Source organism: Danio rerio, chromosome 6, assembly GCF_049306965.1.
Source record: "Danio rerio strain Tuebingen ecotype United States chromosome 6, GRCz12tu, whole genome shotgun sequence".
Taxonomy (NCBI): Eukaryota; Metazoa; Chordata; class Actinopteri; order Cypriniformes; family Danionidae; genus Danio; species Danio rerio.
The window spans coordinates 3,167,501-3,185,000 of NC_133181.1; the positions used below are offsets into that span (position 1 = coordinate 3,167,501).

The following is a 17,500-nucleotide window of genomic DNA, read 5'->3' on the forward strand; positions in this document are numbered from 1 at the left end:
ACTATGTTTTTTATGAATGTGTTTGGTTCAGGTCGGGGGTGCCTACTCTTATGACTGCAGTTTTGGCTACATCCCCAACGTGGAGCTGATGAAGTTCATCTCAATGGCGACCTTCGGCTCATATCTGTCCATGTGTCCAGAGTCGCACTGTACAGGCGACGAGATGAACGCTTACCATCGCGCCTTCCTCACATACTCCTTCCTAAAAACCGGAGAGTCCATGAACCCAGAGTACTACTGCTGTAAGATCACATCACATCCATTCTGATCACAAAAACACATTTTTTTCTCAACTCTCCTCTGTTTATCTTATACGGTGTTTGATAAAGTGTAGATGGGATTCAGCTGTGGATACTTGCATCAGTATAGCATCATTTTTATGACACTGTGTTGGTTTGGGGTAAGGAGAGAGGTTAATAAAATATAATCTAATGGGTAATGTAATTAATAAATAATTCTCATTATAATTACCGTTTTACATTACTTTGAAGGTTGGGTTTAGAGTTGAGGTGGGGGTAGACATTAATAAAATATAATTTTATGGGTAATTTAATAAATAATCTTAATAATTTCATTTTAATTACAGTTTTAGATTACTTTGTAGATTGAATTTAGGGTTAGGGTAAGGGTGGACGTTAATAAAATACAATTTAATGGGTAATTTAATAAATAATATAAATAATTTCATTATAATTACTGTTTTAAATTACTTTGAAGGTTTAGTTGAGAGTTGAGGTGGGGGTAGACATTAATAAAATATAATTTTATGGGTAATTTAATAAATAATATAAGTAATTTCATTATGATTACTGTTACATTACTTTGAAGGTTGAATTAAGGGTTAGGGTAAGGGTGGACATTAATAAAATACAATTTAATGGGTAATTTAATAAGTAATATAAATAATTTGATTATAATTACTGTTTTTATATTACTGTAAGGGGTAGGTTTAAAGTTGGGTAGAGGTAGACATTAAGAAAATATAATTTCATGGGTAATTTGATAAATAATATAAACTATTTCATTATAATGACTGTTTTTATATTACTGTAAGGGTAGGTTTATTGTTGGGTAGAGCTACCCGTTAATAAAATACTATTTAATGGGTAATTTAATAAGTAATATAAATAATTTGATTATTATTACTGTTTTTATATAACTGTAAGGGGTAGGTTTAAAGTTGGGTAGAGGTAGACATTAAGAAAATACAATTTTATGGGTAATTTGATAAATAATATAAACTATTTCATTATAATGACTGTTTTTATATTACTGTAAGTGGTAGGTTTAAGGTTGGGTAGAGCTAAACGTTAATAAAATACAATTTAATGGGTAATTTAATAAGTAATATAAATATTTTCATTATAATGACTGTTTTACATTACTTTGAAGGTTGAGTTGAGAGTTGAGGTGGGGGTAGACATTAATAAAATACAATTTAATGGGTAATTTAATAAATAATTTCATTATAATTACTGTTTTTATATTACTGTAAGGGGTAGGTTTAGGGTTGGGTAGAGCTAAATGTTAATAAAATACAATTTAATGAGGAGTTAAATAAATAATTCTCGTTATAAATACTGTTTTTACATTACTGCGTGGATTGGGTTTAGGGTAAGGTGTAAATGTTAAACTTTCAACTACAGCTGTATCCCTTCTAGCAACAACTCTGCACTATGGCATAGCATAATGCAGGGGTGTCCAAACTCGGTCCTGGAGGGCTTGGTGTCCTGCATAGTTTAGCTCCAACTTTCTTCAGCACACCTGCCTGGAAGTTCCTTATATACCTAGAAAGAGCTTGATTAGCTGGTTCAGGCGTGTTTAATTGGGGTTATACCTAAAATATGCCGGACACCGGCCCTTTAGGATCGAGTTCGGACATTCCTGGTATAATGAGAAGTGAAAAACACTAATCTGTGTCATGCGTGTGTTTGTAGTCTCTCAGCACAGGCTCTTTAATGAACACCTGGTGTCAGCCAGTGGAAACCCCGCCTTAGTAATGCGCAGGAAGAAACACACAGAGAAGGAAGTGCATGCAGATTTGATCAGCGTTCTGTCCATCAGACTGAGAGAGGGATACAGCATACGAGAGCTCAACATCACTAAAGGTGTGTTCATGTCACATTGTTTGCTATTGAGTTCAAGTCTAGATTTTTTGTTATGTGTGGACTAATTATGGTGTTTTGCATGACCATCGAGCTGCTTACTAATTAAAAATAAATGTAAACGAGCCTCAACAAGCCATAGTTATATACTGCAGAAAATGCTTTTCTTAGAAATTTTGTCTTGTTTCTAGACCAAATATCTAAAGATTCTTAAATCAAGAAACGTTGTCTAGTCAAGCAAAAACTATTGTCTTGTTTTCAGAAATAATATCCCAAAGTTAAGTGAGTTTTTCCTTAAAACAAGCAAAATAATCTTGTTTTTCTTTTTGATGAACGATTATTTTGCTCACCCCTTTGGCAGATTTGTTTAACTTGTTTTAGGAAAAAAACTCACTTGATTTGGGCATTATTTGTTAAAACAAGACAATATGTTCTGCTTGTCTAGAAAATGCTTTTGATATTTGGTTGTGGTGTGACGAGACGTTTACTCCACGAGAACGAGATGAGACAAGATTTATACACTGTTTTTAAGAAATCTTCAATAATAGAATTTATGAATGGAAAATAGTCTTTCATTCAACTGAAAAAAAAGACAAAAATTACAAAACTATTTAGGTGCTTTTTAAAAAAATAAATCAACTTGTAATCAATGTTATTTTACTGCTATTTGAATGAATTCTATGCAGTAAATGACATGCAAATGCTGCAAAATTTTTCTAAAATATGAATGGAAAATAGTGTTTATACACACACACACACACACACACACACACACACACACACACACACACACACACACACACACACACACACACACACACACACACACACATATATATAGATTAGCTTGATTACACAAGCTGGATTCACTGGTCAGATATGCTAGAAACATATGCAAAAAGAAAAGCATGAACTGCAAATAAAAAGATTATCATTTGCTGATATGTACACAAATACAGTTACCGTTATATTTATAGCTATCGTCCTTCATATGAGTGACTCTTTAAATTTGTTGTTGTTTTTAAATACAGATTATCAGATTTATCAAATGCCTGAAAATCATCTTTTTTTGTTGATCAGGAGGAAGTCAGCTGGAGGTGAAGCTAGTTCTCCTCTGGAAGCATAACATGCGCATTGAATACCTTGCTATAGCATCTTGGCCCCTTGAGCCAACCAAACGCACAACATGGGTTGAGGTAACAATGGAGGGCAGCTATGACATACTTCACGACATCAGCTGCACCATGAGGAAACCTATCACCAGCCCCTACCGGACGTCTGTGATCCGCCGCTTCTGGAACACTCTGCAGAGGTCAGCTACAAACTTTCTTGAAGATTACCCATGCTTTGTTGTCTGTTTTAGTTGACAGCCATGAAGTAAAGCCATACCTTGGTTTTGTCCCCAACAGCATAAATCAGACCGATCAGATGTTGGTTCATCTGCAGTCCTTTAATTCCATATCAGAGCATTACACTATCCCTGAAAGCACGAAAAACGGTGTTCCTCTATTTTACATCCCACCTGGATCCACCACACCGGTGAGTGTTCACAAATGTTTTTCCTGAGGGAAGCTACAGATTTGTTTTTTTTAGCATGCATGCATTTCATTGATCAAAAGCAACAGCAGGGCTCGAAATGAACCTTTTTGCTTGGTAGCACCGGTGCTCCTAACTTGATTTCAAATGCAATAAATATGTTTGTATAAAACTTGTAGTAACGGTGCTTATAATTGCGACTAAATTTTGGCCGATGCGCCTAAATTTAGTCGCAATTATAAGCACCGTTACTACAAGTTTTATACAAACATATTTATTGCATTTGAAATCAACACTAATCAAACTAACAAGCAAAAAAAAAATATATATATGCATGCGTGAGGAAAATATGTCTCAACGAAATTCCGTTATCACAAGAAAATACATTTTATAACATAACTGAGTGACCAAAAGGTACACAGACTGCTCACCGGCCCTGCACGCACTGCTTGACATGAATGAATCTGTTAACGGTATAACTGTGCTGTTCTCACGGGTGCTGTCTAATATTGCACTGATGTTTTTGACATACTGCACCTTATTATATGCATACGTCATGTTAATAGCAATATCGGCCTTTTCATGAGTAGCGATATTAGTTTACTCCGTGTAAGCTTGTTTGCGATGGTGTATGTGGTGTTAAATTTGACATATAGCTGCCACTTGCACGGCGGACAGCATCTGGCGATTATATGAAGGATTAAACAGAAGCTCTCGTGCTAGATGTGGCAAACAGTTACCTGAAAGCTCCATCCATTGGCTTCAAGTCCGCTATGAAAAGTCCGGGAAGTCTTTTATCCACTCTTCCAAAAGTGTAGATGGTGGATTAACATTCAGCACATGATCACTAGTAAGATGTGTCATTATTTGTAACTTTAGATGCAATGGTTTCTTAAACTAAATCTGTCAGTGTTATCTTCAATCAGTTTTTCGCGGTAGTAGCTCTCTCTGTCATCCCAAGCCAGAAGGCATTGACTGAGTGATTGACAGCTGATATTTCAGTGCTAGAGCAGTGGGCCAATGAGAAGAGTGCGAAGGCGGGGCAAGCATTACGGACTTGGCTTTGTTTACTGCAGCAAGTTGACAAGCTGTTTTAAACCATTCCTGAGCGCTGCGTTTCCTGTTTCAAGTGCAGAGATGCATTCTGCGTGAATGTCTCCCGAATCCGCCCATGTGCTGAACATTTTGCAGTAAAAACTGGTCGCACACAACAATTTCATGCACTCGCACACATGCTCCCAAATATATTTTGAGGTCGCATAGGTAAAATTGCTGGCGCTTATGCTACCAAAATGGTCGCAATTTTGAGCCCTGAACAGTAAGGAAGTTTATAATGTAAAAAAACATATTTATATTTTAAATAAATGCTGTTATATTGATAATATTAATACATTTTGTTTATGATGCGCTTTTCTTAAACTCAAAGCACTACAAGATATACAATAACAAATAAAAATGCAGAGAATTCCTAGCGTGCATATTATCTCAGTAAAACCCTGCTCACACTGTGTAAGTGTTTCCTCTTGGATGTTTTCCAGCTGTGGCTGCAGGCCTTTTTTTAATACTCAGATCTACCAACTACCTGTGGCGTTATTTCAATGACAAATGTTGTGAGCGCAGTATTAGAAGTCGAGATCGCATTTAAGTAATAGCCTACAGCATGCGATCTCTTTGCTTGCGCGCCGATTTCCTCTGCTCGTGCACAAAACTTCTTGCACGCCCCGGCAAATATAACGGCCCATTCACACGGGGCGTCAGCGTCAACGCTTGACTGAAGGCGTGTCTGAAGTTGGGGCTAACAAGTTTTTCCAGGATGAGATGTTAATGGTATTTCTTGATTTTCAGTTCATGAGGATAGTTTTCACATCTCATCCTGGAAAAACTTATTAACAGAATACATCTCCATTGAAGATCCTGTTTGCCTGAAGCCATTCCCAAACAACACCTTCATCAGTACATAAACATGAGGGGAGGGGGGAGGGGGGGGGGGGGGGGGTAGAGGTTAGAAGAAAAGGAAATGAAGAAGAAAAAAAAGTCTCTGAAATTAAATCAAATTTAAAATAAATGAATTAATAGGGAAATGGGAAAAAAAAAAACTGTTTAGTATAAATTTTATTGAAACTTTCCCATATATATATATATATATATATATATATATATATATATATATATATATATATATATATATATATATATATATATATATATATATATATATATATAATATTATATTATATTATATTATATTATATTATATTATATTATATTATAATTCAGACTTTACATACTTCTTTACCTCTCCTTTTATCCTATTCGTTCTCCTCTTCTGTCTCTTTCAAATTTATTTATTCATTTTTTAAATTATTATTATTTATCATACAAAAAATTATATATATATATATATATATATATATATATATATATATATATATATATATATATATATATATATATATATATAAAATAGTTTTTTATTTTTGTTATCATTATTTTTATTATTATTATTATTATTATTATTATTATTATTATATTATTATTATTATTATTATTATTATTATTATTATTATTATTATTATTATTATTATATATTTTTATACAAGTTTTTCCTCTGACCAGTCCAACAACGGATTTAAAAATAACAAGTATGGAAAAAAGGAAGGAAAAAGGAGGAAAAACTATAGAAAGAATGGAAAGAAAAAAAACTCCTACTTGCATATAATACATTCACAGGGTAAGTGTGACTCGGTCATGGCAGCCTGGGCATTGCACTGGACTGATCCATGCTACACGTCACACTTTCTTTTAATGCATCACAAAGCAACTGACAAACACTATATACCTCAATGTTGATCATACAACTTCCACCTCCTCAGATTATTGTTACAGCTGTTGTTGTTTTATTATTATTATTTATTTATTTTATTTTATTTTTTATTATTATTACCAGCATAAGTATATTATAGTTATCACGTTATTAATAATCCATCATATACTGTTAGTTAAATTCTTCTTTTTAATATTATTCTTTACTTTGGGTTTGTATAATTGGGTTTGTAAAAATAAAAAGGGGCCGCATTTTACAGTAATACTGTTTTTACTGTATTTTTCATCGATTACCTGCAACCTCAAAACAGCCAGTTGTGCATGCTTATATTGCGATTATACAGTGATATTCTGCTTTGCCTCAGGTCCTCTCTCTCCAGCACAACGGCTCCAAAGACTTCAGCCAATCACAGTTTGCCTCGTACTGGAAGCCTGTCCTGTCCATGGATGCCAACTTCTGGCAGCGCTGGCTGCACATGCACCGCATCACTATCATTCTGGAGCATGACATGTGAGTGAACACAGCCTGGATTGGTGGTGTATTCTGGGAAACTTAAACTTGAGTTACCATGAAAAGACAGAGACACTTTTAGACAAACACTCACAAACTTCACTATTATTATAAATCATTAATACAATGAAAAAAATATATCAAAGTTTTTTTGGGTTCAGTTTTGGTTTTTGGTTTTACGTGAAGGAAAAAAAAGGTAAATAATAAATCATCTTCTAAAAGTCAGGGGTTTAAGATGTTCCAGTTTTAGACAGAATGTTTTGTATTAGACGCTGGTGTAATGTAATTAATGTACATCTGAGTAAATGTACTGTAATGTGCATTTATATATAACGCATTTGCAAACATTCCAATAACTAAACTTATCCAGAGTGAGCACTGGACCCCTCACACCCAGCACACTGCCTCTTTGAGCTGCTGGTTGTTGCTACGATGCGAAGGATTGCGATGCCGGCTCAGCATCATGATGTCTGTCAGCCATCGGCGATGGACAATGACCCAACCCTGCTGTACATACACTTGTCAATTTGTATATTTGTATTCACTACTTACCTTTATTTTGAAAATATATTTATTATCTGTTATTTTGTGCCATATCTGCAATTCTGCTGCATTGTAGAAGCTTTGTAGAAGCTTTGTCACAAAAACAAATTCCTCGTATGTGTGAACATACCTGGCAATAATGTTTTCTGATTCTGATGTGTTTTATGAATGTACATGATGGAGACAAATTAGGAAAGGAGGGCATAAACAATGAACTGTAACAGAGCCTCGTGTCTTCATCTATTGTAAAAAGCCAGTATTAATTGAATCCTGCTGACTGTGACCTGTTTTTCTGCTTTCTGTCTATCTTTTCAGGCCGGTCCCGAAGCATGTGCACAACGCAGGAAGTAATGGTCGATTCAGTACCGTGCAGTGCCGGATCTCTCACTCTGCACTCACATCACTGCTCAAAGACTGGAGCAGTTTCGTCCTGGTGGAGGGATATTCATACGTCAAACTCATTTACAGGTGCGTGTAGGCTGCTTTAGGATGATTATAATTTATTTTCAGTTATATTTCTTTTAGGTGGAAAAACAGGCAACATTTTTATTTATTTAGAGCCCATTTACTTCAAGGAATAAAACTATAAGTAAATTGTTTTAAAAATCATTAGGATTGTTAAAGCACAAAAATGTGTGCAACATTGACAAATATATATATGTATATATATGTGGTTACACTCAGTAAACAGTGGTAAGTTCGGTGAACTGATGACCTTCATGGCCAATCGCAAGTCATATTCGAGCGCTGCTGAGCACGTTTTTAAACAGCAGCAACTCGAATATTAGCAGGAAATGGACATTTTTGTAATATTTGATTGGTATCAAATTCCAGCATCGTGGCAGCCCTAATATATGTGTGTATATACATATATATATATATATATATATATATATATATATATATATATATATATATATATATATATATATATATATATATATATATATATATATATATATATATATATATATATATATATATATATATATATATATGTGTGTGTATATATTATCCCAGTATTTTTGAGAATTGGTTTGTATACAGAAAATTAAACCAAAATTGTGCTGGTTTAGACCTGCTGTAAATATGTCACTATAAAACCACTAGTACGTGGTTGTCTTGTCTAGACCCTGACTCCCAAAATCATTCACTGAATCACTCATTCAAATGATTTGTTTATGAGTCATTGATGAGTCATTTAAAAAAAATCATTTGACTGTCTTTTTTAATGTTATATATATGTAATGTTATATAAATGTATGTATACAGTTCTGTTCATGGTATTCTATTCTATTTTTACTATACATGGTCTTCTATATCACAACAAAAAAAATACAGGTTACTTAATATTTGTTATATAAAACCTGCATTTAAAGATATATATGTATATATATATATATATATATATATATATATATATATATATATGTATATATATATATATATATATATATATATATATATATGTATATGTATATATATATATATATATATATATATATATATATATATATATATATATATATATATATATATATACAGTTGAAGTCAGAATTATTAGCCCCCTTTTGATTTTATTTTATGTTTTAAAATATCTCCCAAATGATTTTTAACAGAGCAAGGAAATGTTCACAGTATGTCTGATAATATTTTTTCTTCTGGAGAAAGTCTTATTTGATTTATTTTGGCTAGAATAAAAGCTGTTATTAATTTTTTAAAAACCATTTTTAGGACAAAATTATTAGACCCTTTAGGCTAATTTTTTTTTCGATAATCTACAGAACAAACCATCGTTATACAATAACTAGCCTAATTACCCTAACCTGCCCAGTTAACCTAATTAACCTAGTTAAGCCTTTAAATGTCACTTTAAGCTGAATACTAGTGTCTTGAAAAATATCTAGTCAAATATTATTTACTGTCATCATGTCACAGATAAAATAAATCAGTTATTAGAAATACATTTTTAAAACTATTATGCTTAGAAATGTGCTAAAACAATCTTCTCTCCATTAAACAGAAATTGGTGAAAAAAATAAACAGACGCACTAATAATTCAGGGGGGCTAATGATTCTGACTTCAACTGTGTGTGTGTGTATATATATACATAAATATATGATATATATATATATATATATTTATTTGTTTTCCAAATTTTAGGACCTTTCAAAGATCATTTGGCATATAATATTGTCATATGTAAAATTTCATAGTATGTCCTAACTTTTTCTCATGACTGCATGTAAAAAGAAAATGCGTCTTGGTGGGATTGGATTTTTAAGATTTAGTTAAATGATGACCCTGACATGCACAGGTAATTTGCCAGATTCATCACAGATCAGTTAATCAGTGTTTGAACATGCGTTTTACCCACAGTGTCTCTGAGCTGCCGCCGGTCTCCTTCTATCTGGTGCGTCTGATCTCTAAAACTCCCTGTATGGTGCTGCGATTGGGCTTCCCGATAGGGACTCTGGCTCACACCAGGAACAAGGTGAGGTGAACATTAAATGAGCAGCATTGTGGGCTGTGCAATAATGAAGACAATAGCATTATATGATAGCATGCTAAATAATGTGATATTCAATGTCAGGGCTGCATGATGCTGGAAAAAGCTGCAATGTGTAATATTGTTGTTGAGTATTGAGATAATGGTATTACTCTTACCAAATAACATTAGCCTAGAAAAATTATATTTATACTTTATATTAGCTCTGTTTTAAAATCAATCATCTATGTAATAATATTAAAATAAAGAGATCAAAGATATTTATATTATATAAAGATATTAAGGCCCCATCTGAGTGGTCACATTTAGATAAACGTCCAATGCATAAATTTAATGTAATTTATTACACATCTGCTATTATAATGATCATTTTGTGATATATTGTGCAGCTTTTTGAATATGCAATATATTAAAAAAAAGTTTTAGCCAATATGTGTTTCATACTTTTTAAGCCTTAAAAATATGAAACAAATAGTTTTATCAACCTTAAAACATCAAGACAAATTAAGAAAAAAAAACTCTTGAGTAAAGTTACATCTTAACATGGCTTTACTGCTCAGACAAACAGTATTTCAGCTTCCATACCAAACTGTTTCAGATTCTCGGACGATAAAACCAGAATGCCCACTTAGCTTGTTTTCAGGGATGCTCATCCACATGCTGGTTTCCTTGTTAAAATCTGGCCAATTTATTGAAAACCATTTTGCTGTTGTGATACATTGATCATTTAGATATATATACAGTGTTTGTGTTTCTTGTGTGTAGATTGTGGATGAACTTCGAGAGCAGATCCTTCGGCTGCGGTTTCCTCATCGGGTCCAGAATAAAGAGGCGACGCCGAAAACCAAACGGAAAATTCTGGGGCATTCATCGCCCTCTAAATCCCCACCTCTGCCTGCTCCAAAACCAGCACTGTCTGATCGGCGGTGTGTGGTGGTGCTCAACAAACCTCTGGAAAAACTGCTCATCAGGTCAGTGACGGAAACCTAAAAGATGACTGTGGTGATTCATTTTTGAGCATGTACAGAAGGGGTGACAGCAGACAATGTGAAGATAAAATGAATCTTATTATGAACATGTTGGTATGAAGGAAACATTTCTGAAACCTTTTATTCTTATAGTTTATCTCTAAGCAGTGTTCACACACTTCTTGAAAATACTTGAGTTTCAGACTGGAAAGCACTCAAAAACAAACAGGTCCTTGAAAATGCTTGAATTAAATTTGAAATCAAATTTGTTTTTTGTGGCGTCACGATGGCACAGTGGGTGGCATGATCGCCTCACAGCAAGAAGGTCGCTGGTTCGAGTCCCTGCTGGGTCAGTTGGTATTTCTGTGTGGAGTTTGCATGTTCTCCCAGTGTTCGTGGGTTTCTTCCGGGTGCTCTGGTGTCCCCCACAGTCCAAACACATGCACTATTGGTGAATTGAATAAGCTAAATTGGCCATAGAGTGTGTGGGTGTTTCCCAGTGTTGGGTTGCAGCTGGAAGGGAATCAGCTGCATAAAACATATGCTGGATAATTTGGCGGTTCATTCCGCTGTGGCGACCCCTGATTAATGAGGTGACTAAGCTGAAAAGAAAATGAATCAATTCATTTGTTGTTGTTTTTCAACGATCTGTCAAAAAAAGCTGTTTTTATGAAAATGTCCTAAATAAACTTAACATTAAATCCAATTTTTTTTCTTGCTCCATATGCTGTTTAATAAAATGTGTCATATTGATCACATTTGGTTTGTGAACCTTGTTTTCATGTAGACTTTGATCTGTAATTTTAAGTCATTTTGTGGTATTTATAGTAATTCATATTTTTGAATGAGCCTTTTCAGTTGTCTTCATTTTTTACTCTCACTTTAGGAGGTGTAAATGTAATAAATGTTCTAAGATAAAATTCTATTTAGCCTTAAGAAATGATCTCTTGACATTTAAATCCAATAAAAAAAACTTAAAATGCTTCTATAAATTAGTAAGAGTTGTTATTCTTCAGGTAAAATGTCCTTAAAATAATTGAAATAAACCAGATTTATTTTTTTACATGAATTACATTTTTGTAAGTGTTTGTTTACGCTTTTATTGCTGTGTTTGGGATTTATTGCAGTTGAATTAACAATATTTACTCTAACTTTGATTAGCTCTTCCGTAACTCATTTCAGTTTTAGTATTTTAACATAAATGTATTATTTTATGACATTGTTTCCTTATAAAGGATATAAAAAATACTGGGCATATTAAAAAATGGTCATACACTACATAAAATGCTTTTCTTACTTGGAGTTTTTGTCTTGTTTCTAGTCCAAAAACTAAATATTATTAAATAAAGAAGCATTTAGTAGACTAGGCTAGTAAAATAATATTTTTTGTTTTCAGAAATAATAAGTCAAAATGAAGTGAGTTTGTCCTTAAAACAAGCAAAATAATCTGCCAATAAGGCAAGCAAATTAATCTAGTTTTCCCTTTGAAATAAGTTTATTTTGCTCACCTCATTAGCAGATTATTTCACTTGTTTTAAAGAAAAACTCACTTCATTTTGACCCATTATTTCTGAATATTTTTGCGTGTTTAGAAAACGCTTTATTTAGATTTAAAATCATTTTTAAAAAATATTTAGACTAAAAAAAACAAAAGCTTGAAGTAAAAAATATCAACATTTAAATTGATAGTTTATCATTTATTTCTAATATTTAATTAGATTTTTTTTCAATTAACAATGTTTTTTTTGTTTTATTGAAGTTTTGGTTTTAGCGAAGCATAACTACACTCTCTAATCTTCTGAATCTCCTGTCACAGGTACGAGAAGCTCCCGTCTGATTTCCGCACCCCTTTCATCCTGAACATGGAGCCGTTTGCTCAGCCGTCCCTCATGGGCGTCCCTCTCAGTGTGGCCGCCAGCAGAACCGCTTCCTCCACCGTGGCGTCGCTCTCTCGATACTTCCTGCATCAGCGCTGGGTTTGGGCCTTACAGAACGGATCGGGAACTACCGTATCGCTTTACGCTGTTGCTCGTATCCTCTCCATGCTCTCTGAGTGAGTCTAAAACTGAAGAGCAAATCACCGGTGTATAATGCCTCATTTACTCAAATGACCCAGTTCTAAATATTATTCTTATTTTTTGTCCATTGTATTTCGAATCAAATCAAATCAAATCAGGCCTTTATTTGTCACATACACTTTCATATAGTGAAATTGAACCCCCCGACCGTACACAAACATCACAATTTTCAGGGGAAGACAGGTCACAGGAGGTAGCATTCAGAAAAAGGAAGTAAGATACATTTCAGGAGAGGCAGGCGCAAAAAAAACTCCCTCTCACCTTTCTCTTGAATTAGGGCAATGTGAGAACAGGGAGAGAAAAAAGGCCCAGCAATCAGCACATAAACACACAGACAAGACTCAACATTGCCACAGGGAAGGGGAACAGGGGGGTATGGATATAGTCCGATGAGGGCGGGCAGCCATCTGGTCCTGCAGCCATGGGGCGCTGGTCACAGACCCGCATACCCCCTCCAGTGGGTGAAAGCACATAAAGGCGTGGGATGAGGGGATCGGTAGTGATTGTCTATCTGTAGCTGTGTATGTGTGTGTGTGTGTGTGTGTGTGTGTGTGTGTGTGTGTGTGTAAGCTTGTAGAGTCCAACAGGTGTCCTTGACAGGAAGCAGGAATTTCAGAGCGTCTCCTTATCTTGCCATCTGGGAGAAGTTGTTTTTCTCCGGCCAAGGCCGTCTGGCAGGAGAAAAGAAAACACAGGGAGCCGAAAGATAGCAAAAAGATAGAAAGATAGAAGATAGAAAGATAGTAGAAAAGTACTTCAACTTTGGGTCAATGTCTGCCAATTTCACAGATATTTAATCTCCGTCACTTGTCTCCCGATCTGGCCAAATGTTCTTGCAGAGCCGCTAGTTTCACCCTGATGTTTTCCAGTTTGCGGTGTAGGACCATAGTCTGAGCATTAGCGACCCTACCCATCTGCGTTTCAATCAAGCCGGCCAGACTGGTCGGGTTTTGCGCAGCACTGACCGCTTTCATCAATCGTCGATACCCCGCATCAGCAGAAACCCTGTTATTAAAGTTCCGAATAGGTAAATATCTTCAATATCCTCCAGAGACAGAGCAGCCAGGCACAGGACGCGCCACTTCTCATACCCGTCCATCACATATCCAGCTGCAAACGTCCCCGCAGGACAAGTGGGCTCTCCCGAGCTCAAACTTCTCGTCAAGAAGATGGTGTCAATTGCATTCAGAGACCAGTCGATCAAATCCATAATGCCTTATTAATTTGGATAGCAGGACACGGAGAGCCTCAGAGATAGAATAAGATGAAGACAAGAGGAGCTAGCAAGGAGAGATATGGGACGGAGAGGGAAAAAGTGCGACTGGAAAAAAAGTGTGACCGAAAAAAAAAATTTAAATAAAAAAATTCTGTAAATAATATAAAATCATGCGAACCATCTATTTCGAACAAATTGTGCATAATCTACATTGCATGGCCATGGTAAACAGATGCTTATGCGGATGACACACATTGAGCAATGTTTGACGCAATCAAAAGCGAAGGTGATTGGCTACTTTTCTATTAAGAACGTGCAACAACAACAACAATATTGTACCTGTAAGCCATTGCTCTAATTCGTCACCCCGTGTCTCACCTGGTTGCCCATTTATGGCATTATTTCCCAAAGTTGCCCAGAAACATTGCTCAAAAAGTTGCATCAGCAAAAAGGCCCGTGCACACCGAGACGTTTTTTTGCTCACGTTTTCTGTCGACGTTTAACGCCTTTTAACTAAATAAAGGGCGTCAATGTGATTGTGCACACCAACGTGCAAAATGCCAGGTGCAAAAGCGTCATTAAAAAAAAAAAACGCCTCATGCTCATTTTTTTGTTTTGACGCTCGGCGTCAAAACCTTCTCCACCATTCAGATCGGCACTTTTGCTCACCTGCACGAAGCTGCTGAAGTTACTGTAAACAGCACTTGGAGGCGCTCAAGCGCAAAACTGTCAATGCGAGCACACATTGAAGAAGATGCCCAGAGGCGATATGAACGTGGAGCTGCTTATTGCTCTGTGAACAATAATCATTTCTTCATCGCTAGAGCTGGAGCTGCTGCTTGAACCATCTATGCTTGTTCGAGTCACCAGTAACTTTATAAACAAATGTGCAAACTTCCTCTCCTCCTCATTTTCTGTGTTATAACCGGGTGTCAGAAGCTTATAGTTGTGCAGCGCCATCTAACGTCAAAAGAGTGATTTAGCATACTCTTCAGCTTGACGCCAGTGAAAAGCGCTTGGGTTTGAACACTGAAAAACGTCTCGTAAAACGCTGACGAGAAACGCAAACTAAAAACGTCCCGGTGTGTAGGAGCCTTTAGGCTCTTACAATGAAAATCGGCTAAATCAAATTCTACCCAGATTGTAAATGTAACAAAGTTAGATGGCCGCCTGATCATCGGGAAGAAGGAGGCGGAGAACCGTCAAACTTTTAAATCATCATTGATGAGAAAATAAAACACTAGTCTAGAGCAGGGGTGGCCAACGCTGTTCCTGTAGAGCCCCCTTCCTGCAGATTTCAGTTGCAACCCATATCAAACACACCTGCCTGTAATTATCACGTGGTATTCAGGTCCTAATTAATTGGTTCAGGTGTGTTTGATATGGGTAGCGACTGAAATCTGCAGGAAGGGGGCTCTACAGGAACAGCGTTGGCCACCCCTGCTCTAGAGCTCCTCTGTGGGACTCGAGGCCAGTGTGCGGCGCAGGTGCTTCTCATTGTCACTCAAGCCCCGGCCTCATTTTGTTCCCATGGCTCTCAGCCCCGCCCACTCGCCACCACGGTAAACAATTGTGCTATAGTTGTGTAAAGTGTAAATACAGTTATTGCATACAGGTTTTAAAAAGTCTGATCTCTTTTAAAAGGAGTTCCAAAACATCAGTCACAAAATGTTAACTGGACTTCAAGACCTGCAGTGTAAATATGTCCTGAAACTGAAGAGCTAATGGCCTGTGTTAAATCACTTTGGTTTACTGTTTCCTTCTGTTCTTCATGCCATTTGTTTACAGTATTCGTCTGTCTGAAGGCTTTCACTTTGCCTCTAGTGGGGAGGGAATCGTCAACATGGTGACAGAACTGCCAATGCAGGTGAGTGCATGCACACTCTTTACTAGTATTTAGAATTTACAGGGCTCTATTTTGACGGTCCATGCGCAGAGTGCAAACTGCAGGGTGCAAACGCTTTCAGGGCGTGTCAGAATGCATTTTTGCTAACTTAAGGATGGGAAAATCCGCTTTGCGCCATGGCGCATGGGCTAAAAGGGTTGAGTTTATTTTCTTAATGAGTTATAGGTGTGTTATGAGAATAAACCAATTAGAGTCTCATCTCCCATTCCCTTTAAGAGCCAGATGCGCCGCGCCATAAGCGCATTGCTATTAACATGACGTAAAGTAAGTTCACTTTCGCTTTTGCTCTCGTAGATAGGGAAACCTTACCGCACAAACATCAATTAGCCTATAAATAATTAATTTTGTTTATTAAGCGCAAAGATTTGTTTCAAAACTATTTCTAAATTCAGTTCTAATTTCCAGCAAACTAATAAATGATTAATAATAACAGTGTGGTCAAAAACCTGAGTTATATCCTAAAACACCTGCTGTGCCCCATATGGTCTAAAACCTGACAGGTGGACAAATCTAAGCTTGTTTTTAATAAAACAAATATAAATATGGATATAATAAATAATACTGCTAATAATAATAATAACATTATACAGAAGCAAATTGAATGAACTTAAAAAGCCTCCCGAGATGAAGATAGTATGAAGGCAGTGGTTTTTAAATTCATGTTGCCTAGAAATGAATATGTTTTGTAATATTTTAATCATTTATATTTATATCCTATATATATCCTTATTATATATATATATCCTTAATATATTATATCTTTTTCATATGTAAAGATATTTGCGTATTGCTCTACATCTTGTGTGTAGTGTGTAAGCCAGGTGCACTCTGCGCCAGACAATAGACCGACTTTGTTCTGGTCTTAAGAACAGACTATTTACAGTTTCTCAAAATAGCAACGCGCAAAAATACGCCTGCTTTTTTAGACCAGAACACCTATGGGCGCACATATGAGCGCAAATGCATTTGCTGTTGAAACAGCGTGGCGCAACACCTCAAAATGACCCTTGCGCCAAGCTTAAAGTAGCAAAAGACTATTGTGCAGCACCTTGCGCCACATTTTGCCGGGTGTATGATAGGGCCCACAATCTAGTGTTGTTTTTTTTTACCCATGCATCTCTAACTTTTGTCAAAACTGTGTGCGCAGAGTCTGCCAGCAGATTTGGATGGTGAAAAACACACCTGCATAGTCCAGTATATTTTATTTCCACCTCATTCCACTTCTACCAAGGACAGGTAACACTTTAATTACACCTGTGCAAAAAACTCAGTGTCAGTGTGTATTTGCTTTTGAGTATTGCAAT

At 35.8% G+C, this 17,500-nt stretch overlaps 1 protein-coding gene across 20 annotated transcripts in view; it reads left to right on the plus strand.

Annotated features, from left to right (window-relative positions):
* The window catches only part of szt2 (SZT2 subunit of KICSTOR complex), a 174,765-nt gene that overhangs the window by 13,022 nt on the left and 144,243 nt on the right, over window positions 1-17,500 (plus strand). For all 20 annotated transcript variants that reach the window (XR_012407532.1, XR_012407533.1, XM_073953541.1 and 17 more), the window contains exons 8-18: window positions 32-242; window positions 1,938-2,108; window positions 3,186-3,417; window positions 3,515-3,644; window positions 6,830-6,975; window positions 7,834-7,986; window positions 9,899-10,013; window positions 10,794-10,999; window positions 12,813-13,049; window positions 16,079-16,157; window positions 17,344-17,432. Coding sequence is in view for 18 of the 20 variants with exons in the window: in XM_073953541.1 (XP_073809642.1) it covers window positions 32-242; window positions 1,938-2,108; window positions 3,186-3,417; window positions 3,515-3,644; window positions 6,830-6,975; window positions 7,834-7,986; window positions 9,899-10,013; window positions 10,794-10,999; window positions 12,813-13,049; window positions 16,079-16,157; window positions 17,344-17,432 (1,769 nt within the window). In the remaining 2 variants the exon portion in view is untranslated. The remainder of the gene's footprint in view (window positions 1-31; window positions 243-1,937; window positions 2,109-3,185; window positions 3,418-3,514; window positions 3,645-6,829; window positions 6,976-7,833; window positions 7,987-9,898; window positions 10,014-10,793; window positions 11,000-12,812; window positions 13,050-16,078; window positions 16,158-17,343; window positions 17,433-17,500) is intronic.